Source organism: Sus scrofa, chromosome 2 (assembly GCF_000003025.6).
Source record: "Sus scrofa isolate TJ Tabasco breed Duroc chromosome 2, Sscrofa11.1, whole genome shotgun sequence".
NCBI lineage: Eukaryota > Metazoa > Chordata > Mammalia > Artiodactyla > Suidae > Sus > Sus scrofa.
This window is the reverse complement of record NC_010444.4, coordinates 130,394,487-130,405,027: the sequence shown is the minus strand read 5'-3', so window position 1 is coordinate 130,405,027 and position 10,541 is coordinate 130,394,487. Positions and strand designations below refer to the sequence as shown.

General features: G+C 39.4%; 1 protein-coding gene across 1 annotated transcript in view; it reads right to left on the bottom strand.

Moving 5' to 3' along the window:
* MEGF10 (multiple EGF like domains 10) overlaps positions 1,068 to 10,541 on the bottom strand; it is a 177,739-nt gene continuing 168,265 nt past the window's right edge. The window contains 4 exon segments of the mRNA XM_021084704.1: positions 1,068 to 5,363; positions 7,125 to 7,190; positions 7,193 to 7,330; positions 8,160 to 8,204. Coding sequence (XP_020940363.1) covers positions 5,179 to 5,363; positions 7,125 to 7,190; positions 7,193 to 7,330; positions 8,160 to 8,204 — 434 coding nt within the window. The 3' untranslated portion in view covers positions 1,068 to 5,178.

The window sequence follows — 10,541 nt, the reverse complement described above, 5'->3', positions numbered from 1 at the left end:
TGTATGTGGAACCTTTGCAGGTCCCCCAGGTCAGCCCTTGAATTTTTGGCCGGCTGCATTTTCCAGGATGGGACTATGAGCCCAGGGCATCACCTTCCCACAAACCCACAAATTTAGAAATCATTCTCAAGGCTTTGGAAGATAACATATTGCTAGAAGATGAAATATATTAGTATTGCTTTCCCAAATTACACTTTGATATAAAATACACATGGAATTTTTTACAGTATAAAAATAGATCAGGATATGGTCAGATGAATATGTAGCTTTCATAATGTTCATTAAATGCTTACTTTAGGTTTACCAGCCTCATCACTCATCCAGTTGTTGCAAACTGGCTCAGATCATTAGCTAATTTTTCATAATAGTTATAATGGGTAACACTTACCAGCTATCTACTCCGGTCAGGCACTAAAGTGCATAAAGTTATTGAATTCTCACAAAACCCCTTGAAATAGGTACTATTATTTCCAGCATATTATAATATAGAAACCAAGGTCCTGAGAAGTAACTTACCAAAGTCATGCAGCGAATAAGATGATTTATTCTCTTAACTAAGTAATGAGCTGCTTTAGCTCATGGCTTCTATTTCTCTGCATCCCCAACTGTGCTTGGCATTCAGGCCCTCAGTAAATAAACAGTTATTGAGAGAAGAAGCAATGTTTTATTCATGTTTGACCCCTAGAACACAGTGCTATACAGTGGAAGCTTCAAACATTTTTTTTTTAAATAAAAGAAAGCATTAACAAGCTACTGAGATTTAAAAAGCAAATTCACATAAGATAATCTGAAGCTTTTGACAGAGATCCCTCAGCCACTAACCAGGGATCCAAAAATAATAAAATGTTGCCTCTGTCCTTAAAAGAAAAGGGATCTGAAAAAAAAGCTGGTACGCGATAAATAAAATATAGTAAAATATAATCATGTTTTAAATGTATATATATAAAGTGCTATGGGGCCGCACATGAAAAAATACTAATTTTTCCAGTAGGGCCATTAAATTTTTTCTTCTCTTTAACAATAGAATCAAGCATGGAAATACACACTACTTTAAAGTTTTTTTTTATTAGAAAGTTTATTGCATTAATCCATAAACTTATTTGGTCATATAAATGACAACACAGGCTAATACTGCTGAAAGTTTAATTTATCTTTGGAAAAGACATGTTTTAACATGAAAGCATTTTTTGTTTGCTACAATCAAATAAATCCTAATGTGTTTTAATTTTTTCCTTTTAAAAATATATATTGTGATTTGTTCATATCAAAAGGAAGCCTGGACTAAATACTGAACTAGCACAAACAGACCTAGTGTTAAGACACCAATCTTAAGAGGATAAAAGGGCAGTCTGCCATACATCTTTAGTTGATAGACAAGCACCTATCCATGCCAAGTGGCTCACACTTACACACCTAGGTACACGTCCATGACATAAAGCCTTTCAGCCCAACGCATCACTTGAATATTTATTGCGAATAATAAAGATGTTATTCAAAGATCAAAAATACATTACTTTAAAAATATAACCTTAAAACTCAATTTTTTGTGTGATTTCATCTCATTTTAAGGAGTAAGTGGACTCCGAACATTGACATGAATTCTACATGGTATTGTAATACTTTGTGCAACTTGTGCAATATTTATAGTTTAAAAATCTCAAGAATTGATAATGAAGACTGCAGCACTTTGGGGTCAACATGATCAGATTTTTATAAAATGGTCTGTAGTTCTCACAACACATAGTTATTGTGCTAATGGATTTGGCCAGGACGGGTTATAAACTATCTTATTATAAAATTCTGTGTTGGTTTTCCTGAAATTGGTGAATAATTTTCCATAAAGATAATGCTAAACACATTAAGCTCCCTGTCAACATTACTACTATAGCCTGGGAGAGGAATTTATATGAAACATTGTAAAAAGTGTGTATGGTTCCTTATCACCTACAATACCATTCTCTGTATGAAAGCAAACATATGAGCTATCATTTGGAGCTAGTTTTTCTGTATTTATAAATAAATACAAGAAGTTTACAAATTTTCGATACATCAACCTCTAGGGAAAGTATAACAGTTTGGCTACATTCCTACATGAAGGACTTTTGTACATATTGCCAAATTCATTCCCTGCTTTGATCACCATAAGTTATAGGGAAGCGATGATTTTTTAGGATCCTAAATTAATATGGTTCAAAGTTCATAAGAATAGATTCACGGTATACAAAGAATGATGTCACCACTCAACTAAATTTGATATCTCTGGAAATGTCTGAATGGTAATTCCAGGGAAGGAAAATTTCAGGTCTTTTTGTCTTGAACTCTCATTCTGACAAAACTCTTTCTCTGTTTACCCAAGCCTACATCGAAGTATCTAGAACATTTTGACCTCTCAACTAGACGCCTCATATATAATGTGTCATTTTACAATATCCAAAATGCTTTGCGTTCTGTTGTCTGCAAAGTCCTAAGCGATCCCTGATAAGCAAGACTCGCCCCAGGTACAAATGTTGTTTCAGGACAGCAGCTGCCCTGAACAAGTGGTCTGTCAGAAAGATTGCACAGGGAGCAATGGCAGTGTCCCCTTTTGAAGCCCACATCTGCTGCCCAGGTTTTCTATTCATATTGCTGTTGCCTTTGTACCGTTTGTATATGAAGCTTTCATATTTTTTTTTTTAATAGTGGAATGAGAAAAGAAACAGGTATTTGGTAAAAAACTTCTCTCTAGGGAGTAGAAGGGAACAACTCACTGTGGAGCTCTGAAGACATGAATCTCAAAAAAGAAGGGGAAAGAATTATTTCTTCCAACCGAAAAGGATTCTTGGTGGCTACTGATCCATAGGTGTCTCACTTAGATGTCTAACCCCTAGAGTCAAGGGCCAACTAGTGGGTAACTGTTGAAATAAATCAATTGTTTCTAAGGTATGTTCCAGGCAATTCCCCATTTCCCGGAGTTAGCTTCGGAATTCCCTAAAGAAAAAGCGATTAGAGGGTGAATGCTCTACGTTATTTGTTCTCGTATCCACCCGACCATACCCCCATCACAGGTGCAGGGGGGTGACGTGAAAGCAGTGGATACCCAACTCAGTAACTGGCAGGAACAATGCCCTCTGTCCACGACCGGCAGAAGAGGGGCACAAGACGTATTTGTTAACTGACTCACTGAGAGAGGATACCACATAGGGTTTCATGTTTTCCTCTCTCGAAGTTGCTTCTTCATTCTGCCTTTCAGCCTCCAGCTTGCTCAGGGAGGTCAAAGACAAACTTGTTTTCCTGCATCGAATTGGCATTCTCTTGAGGTAACGACCTTGGAGTGAAAATGTTATTGCATAGGTCTTGCCCAGGAAGAGCATCCGTCCTGGTTTGCCTGGGATAGACCACATTTAAGCACACTGCAGGATAATTATCACTAAGACCCTCACTGATTCTCACAAGTGTCCCAGTCTGGACTTGCCATTGTGGCTCAGCAGTAGTGAATCCAACAAGCATCCATGAGGATGTGGGTTTGATCCCTGGCCTCGCTCAGTGGGTTAAGGATCTGGCGTTGCTGTGGCTGTGGTGTAGGCCAGCAGTGGCAGCTCCAATTGGACCCCTAGTCTGGGAACCTCCATAGGCCATGGGTGCGGCCTAAAAAAAAAAAAAAAGGCAAAAGTGTCCCAGTCTGAATGATCTATTATCAAACTACCCAAACGATGGTGATTAGGAAGATCAGACTGTGGTACCTGCTTGGCAGCCGTGGTTGCCCAGCTCACTTCTCGGTTTAACCAAGATTCAGGACCCACAGATCAAAATGAACTCCATTTCAGAACATTAAAACACTTCTCCACTTCAATTATAAGCCATTCATCTGTGGTTACTGCACTATTTTAGTAATGGCCGATTTTAATGGATTCGATTTATATATTTTCATCTCTTCTCTCCACAAGAAAAAAAGAACAACGCATTTTTCTCAAGCAAAAAGTGGCCGTGATACAAGAAACAATAAACATATAATATTTTTTCATTAACAATCCAAACACTACAAAACATAGAATATACAACTTAAAAATGGAAATACAAATTAATGAAAAATGGGGTACATGTCATATTAGCAATGCAAAAGACCAGCTTAAGCATAGTTTCTCTACATCAACAATTAATAAAAGGAAAGTGCCCTTTTCTCAAATATGCACAAAAATATTTCGGTCGCTTCTAGGGAAAAATTAATGAAAACTTTCTGCTAATTCTATATTACAGCGGGTATTACTAATGGTTTACAAAACTTAAGAGTCATCTTACACCTAAAATTTACACACTTTTCCAGTCATTATACACTCATTCCATCTAATCTGTCAAAAATAAAATTATTTCACTTCTATATTTATGAAATAATTATTGATATGTTACGGATCTCAAGTGGTGAATGTTATGATGGGGACCATGTTCAGAATAACGTCATGGATCTAAAGTGGGCCCAGGGTTCAAGACAGGGAAGAAGCATCACTGCCGGGCACATCTGTGTATTGATTCTGCAATAATTCTAGTATTTCTAATGTAATTCTAATTGTACATTTCTTCCTTCTAAAAAACATTTAAAGTTTTCATATTTAAATTTGCCATCCACCTCTAGAGTTTATTCAGAGTCTATCCAGTAATGCCATTTGGCAGAATGTTTCTGGCAGGGTTCATATTATCCTTACAACTCCGAGTCCAGCTGAAAAAAGTTAAATAAGGACTCCATAATATGCCCCTTTTCTTCTACATGTTGAATGCTTCTTATGTTTATGAAGTAAATTGTATGGCAAACTGCACCATCTCAGATACAGCTCTATGATGCACGTGAAAAGGAAAATATTTAAATCTTAATTTTTCAAGCAACAGTACCAATGTCCATTGCAACCTGTGTCTTTGAAAGAGTCCTGCAAGTTCATGCTTTTAGCCAAGATTTTACAAAAAGTCATGCTTCACGAGTGCAGTTCTAAAACTAACAAGAATGAGAAATCACATTGATATTTCCTTCTGAGCCACCTGGACAAAAAGGACCTACGGTCAGTCAGCCTCAGCTTTGAGCTTTCTGGTTCACGTCCAACAACTGCCTACCGAGTAGATGACCATTCACATAAGATGGCAAACTTGAGGAGGAGAAGAACCGAACTGCAGTTCTGGAAAGGGTTCCAGCGGCGACCCAGTGGTCCTTTGGTGTCATTCACTGCTGCTGCTGCTGCTGCTGCTGCCACCATCCTCTCGCTTGGGGGAGGATGAACTGTCTCGGACTGGCAGCAGGTCATAATGGCAAGGGATGTGACTGTTCTTTGGGAGGTCATAGGGATCCTGAGTGAGATGCCCAGTATTGCTGAATATTCCTTGGACAACACTCACCGTAGGTTCTGTGACAACCAGGAGTACATTAATTTACTGGCAATGGAAATGTTTTTTAAAAAAGAGTGTGTCATTTCTTGCAAATATCAAACACACTAGAGGAGCTTTTATAAAAATACAGGAAAATGTTATTTTGAAAACAAATGATTCTTTTATAATCACATAGAGGTGGTTACTCTGTGGTTGGTTGACCCACCGACTCACACACATGGTGTTTAGAATGAAAGAGGACTGCATGGCTGGAATGAAAACATCAAGGGAGTATACAGAACCCCCAGATATGAATCACTGTCTGAAAAAGCCTGGGAGCTAATCTAGTCCAAACCCCTTCCTCTGCGAATAACAACAATGTGGTCCTCTGGATTCACTTGCTTCCTGGAAACATGTAACAAGCTCACAGGTTCAGGACAGAGGACTCAGTTAACTGAGTTCCCATTTACAGCGGTGGGCTCAGGTGTCAGCTCAAAGGGGAAATGTTACTGAATTCTCAAAAATAAATTTGGTCCAGTATGGCTTCCATTTTATTTATTTTTTGCTTTTTAGGACCACACCTGTGGCATATGGAGGTTCCCAGGCTAGGGTAGAATCAGAGCTACAGCTACTGGCCGACACCACAGCTGCAGCAACACAGGATCCAGCCTTGTCTGTGACCCACACCACAGCTCCCGGCAACCCCGAATCCTTAACCCACTGACGGAGGCCAGGGATTAAACCTGCATCCTCATGGATACTAGTTGGGTTTGTTTACCGCTGAGCCACAATGGGAACTCCTGGCTTCCTTTTTAAAAGCTGTCTTCAAATTTAAAAAGATTTATACATCTTTGCAGTGACATGACTATAGCATAGAATTAATTACTGGTGTGTAGTGACTAGAGTTTAACTAATTACTTCATTTACAAGTATAGTGACCTTTGAACATCACAGGGTTAGAAGGCCCCACACGGACCCACAACCTACTGCATGTGAAAATCCACAGGTAACTTCACCACCAGCCCTCCTATCTACAGTTTCACGCCTTGGATTCAACCAACTGCAGATTTCATAGAACTGTAGTATCAGTTATTTAAAAGAATCCATGTTATGTGGATCCATGCAGTTCAAGTCCATGTTGTTCAAGGGTCAACTGCAGTAGATCATTTTTTCAAGTTTAAATATAAATACCGAGAGATGGAGAAAGAAAACTGAAATATAAAGTTCTACTATCTAGCTCAGGATAGCTCTGGTATATTTCAACTTTCTTCAAATGGTATTTGTAAGGGCAATTAAAATAACTCTTAATGTTAATTAAATTCTTTTAATTTCTACCAGATTCACATTCGAGACTCTTACAGATCTATTAGACAAATTTAAAAGTAGAATGTTCCAATCCTGCTAAAATCATCATATTAATATAATGAAGGCAACCAGGAAATGGAACCTCCTGTTTAATCCACTTGACCCATTTGTTTTGGCTAACTTGACATATGAGCTAATATGATATATATTCGCTATTCCACATGTGTGCTAAAATATTCACTATGGTTACAAAACAAAAGAAGGATGACCAGGTTGGAGGTAAGAGAACCCTTGCTGTGAATTTCCAAAATGGTATTTTCCCTGAAAAGTTCACTTGACACCAGCTAATGTGATCACCCTAAACACAGGTTGCATTTAAAATACGGACCATTATTTTCAATACATTTTTTTAGAACTGAACTACTCTCAAGGACTTTAAAATTGTTTCAATAGAAAATTCCTATACACGAAGTTCTTTGGCTAGGCCAACTTACCAACTTCATAGACATTCTTGTTGGCTGAAGTTGAGTTATTGATCTCTGCGTATGGGGAGTCCTCCAAGCCGGGGACTTCATCTCCACGTAGCCACACTCTGAGTGTTTGGGGATAAGGACAGGTGGGTCTTTAATGGTGGCATATGGGTTTTCAGAGCTGCTTAGGGAGCAGTTACTTGAATTATATTCAGAATTCTTTCCCAGGTCTGTGAAGAGAGACGGGGTGGGGGAGGAAGCAAATGCTATTTCATGGGCAACATTTATTTTCTTGGCGATAATTGGACATTGCCCAAGTAATTTAAAAAAAGGTTTTCTTTTTTGTGGCTAGTTTTCTATTTTTAATAATGAAAATAATAGTATCCATTTCCCTACTTATTTTGATGAGACTCTGCTATAAAAGTACCCACCCTAGAGTAATTTTAGCTGCTGAGGAACAAGGTAAACATCATGGATTTGATTTCATGTTTATTATCACATTCAAATAAAACTAATTCCTATTTTACTAATGGTCTCTGAATCTTTGAAGCCTTCAGTCAAGACACCAGTTACTGCTGCCTCAGGAGCACAAGAAGGTTCTATTTTCCTGGTGAGGAAGACACCCGGGCTGTGAGGTGTCTTTGTGAAACCTCACAAAGGTTTCTGGGCACGTGAAGTTATTATTCAAATTCCTCCTGAAAAGCTGGCCTCCGTGAACATGTACATACTCTTCCTATGTTCACTGCTATTTTCTTTTTCACATTTCTCTCTCCCCATAAACCACATTTCTTTGAAAGGAAGGATGAATGTTTTCTCAGCAAACCGAACCTTGGTTCTCCAAGGTTTCGGTCTAACAAGATCCACCTAATAGCCACTCGTTTGCTGTCAGTCAAATGTGTCTGTGTGTCTGTTGGAGTAACTGACCACACTAAGAGTTCTATATTTTCTGTCCATGGCCACTTTGGCTGGCTTAACAAATCATTTCTGTCTCTGAGATGAAGATTTAAAAAAAAAATGTGATTCTGAGAAATGTATTTCTTCTTCAAACTTACACCATACCTTTCAAGGATTTTCCCATATAACCTCTGTCAAGTCCAAAAGCACCTGTGGTAAAAGAAGAAAAAACTCTCAGTGAGGACTGAAAGGAAGAAAAAAACCCACCTAATAGTCTCAGGCCACTGGAGGAAATTGGTGTGGGCTGTCTCTCCACTGCAGGAAATAACCAAGCTGCTGCTTTCCACCCCTTGACACCAGATGGCCCGTGCCAGATGTCTTCAACACTTAAGAGTTTTAAAAATGTTTTATGTATGTATGTGTGTATATATGTTTATCATTCTGTGTATAAGCATATATGTGTGTACTTAAATGAATTCTAAGCATGCGTATCTATCTACCTAGCCATCTAGCTAGGTATATACAAATTCAAAGCATTCTCCTGCTCATTTCAGTGACTCTGGGAAAGGCTGGTAAATACAGGGTAGAAACTGAGGCATGGATGAATCAGTACACTTGATTCAAGGTTGCCCCAGGAAGAGGACACAGAAAGGCTAGAGCTGAGACAAAGGACTGGGATTTCACCACCTGTTGGCAACATGACTTTGCACAAGATGTTCAACTCCCTGAGTCTCCATTTTCTTACCTCTAAAATGGGAGAAACACAACCTGTCTTCTAAACTTTACAGGGCTATTGTGAACACAAAGTGACATAGAGCCTAGGGAAAGGCACTATGAACTCCAAGGGACCATATACATGGATGGTGTTTCAGCTACTGTAACACTTAATGTGTCACAACACCATCAGCTCCAGTCTGTCTGTAAGCCTTCCAAGGCAAGTGCCATCATCCTTAAAGAAATGTTACAGACTTAGGTTAAAAACAGAGAGTATGTGGACTGGGAGTCTGAGATTAGTACATGCAAACTATTGCATTTGGAGTGGATAAGCAATGAGATCCTCCTGTATAGCAGAGGGAACTATATCCAGTCACTTGTGATGGAACATGATGGCTGATAAGGTGAGAAAGAGAATGTATCTACCTTTCTATCTATCTATCTATCTATCTATCTATCTATCTATCTATCTGACTGGGTCACTTTACTGTATAGCAGAAATTGACAGAACATTGTAAATCAACTATAACAGAAAGAATAAAAATACTGAAAAAAAATCAGAATAAATGAGTAACTTGTGATGAACATTCAAATAAATAGAAGAGTGAGGAAATGATCCCCTACACACATGTCTGTGCACGCTCTTCTAAGAGTGAGGTTAAACCCATGTTCAGACAGTGATGTTTCCTGGGGACACACTTTTGTGGAGAAAGAGTGGGAATTCCTGAAAGAGAAAGTGGATGTCTACTACCAATTGTAGGCCAGGAAACAGGGATGTTTTCCTCTTCAGGCATGCCCTCTTGGATCTGGCATGTGAAGTCTAGCCCAGCAAGCTCCCAGCTGGTGGGAAAGGCACCAAGGTGTGCAGGAAGACAGGGAAAAAGAATGTGCAGTGAAGAATTAACCTTCTCCCAAAGAGGCCTGGCCTTTACCTTTGGTTCCTGGGAGCTGATCTCTAAGTCTTTAGAATGTCCTGCCTCATAGGACTGTTTTTGTTTACCTGGGGGCCTGAATAGTCTAAAAAATGATTATGGGACAAGGTTGGGCTACTTGACATTGGATGGACCTCCAGATGAGCCGAAGACTAAAGTCAACCATGTGGGCAGTCAACCATGTGAACCAAGACCCAACAAAAGCCCAAGACACCAATGCTGAGGGGAGCCTCCTGGTTGGTGGTACTATGTGTATTTTCATGCATTGTTGCCAGCACCTTCTATGATTCCACTGGGAAACGACAATTGGAAGTTACATAATTTGAACTTTCCTGGACTCTAACCCCCGTGGGTCTTCCCTCACTGATTTCAATTTGTACCCTTTTGCCGTGACAAACTGTAACCATGAGTTCAACAGCTTTTAGTGAGTTCTATCTTTCTAGCAAAAGATTGATCCTGTGGGTGGACTTGAGGACCTTACAAATTGTAGTTGATATCAGAAGTGAGGGTGATCTTAGAGATTCCCATACTTTTTAAAGGAACCCATGAAAACAGGCAGAGCATGTGCCCCAAGAGGAGCCTAATCAAAGAATAGTTATCTACGTTACACTTTGCCTAATTACTGAGGCCATCTCTAAACTGCAGCAAAGTCTTGTTAAATGTCCATCTTGGTCTTAGCTGTGCAATGGCTAGCCTTCCCCCAGGGGCTAAAGAGAAAAGCAACATGGGGTGGAGAGCAAATTGGGGTACAGGAGTTGGCTACGAGACCAGACATTCATGGCAGAGTCCCTCTTCTCCTTCTCTGCCTGGAAAAGCAGGATGCAGTTCGAATAAGGGAGCAGGTGGGCTTCCTCATAAACTCCTGTCTGTCCCAATCCCTCGACAGAAGCTTTCAAATGGT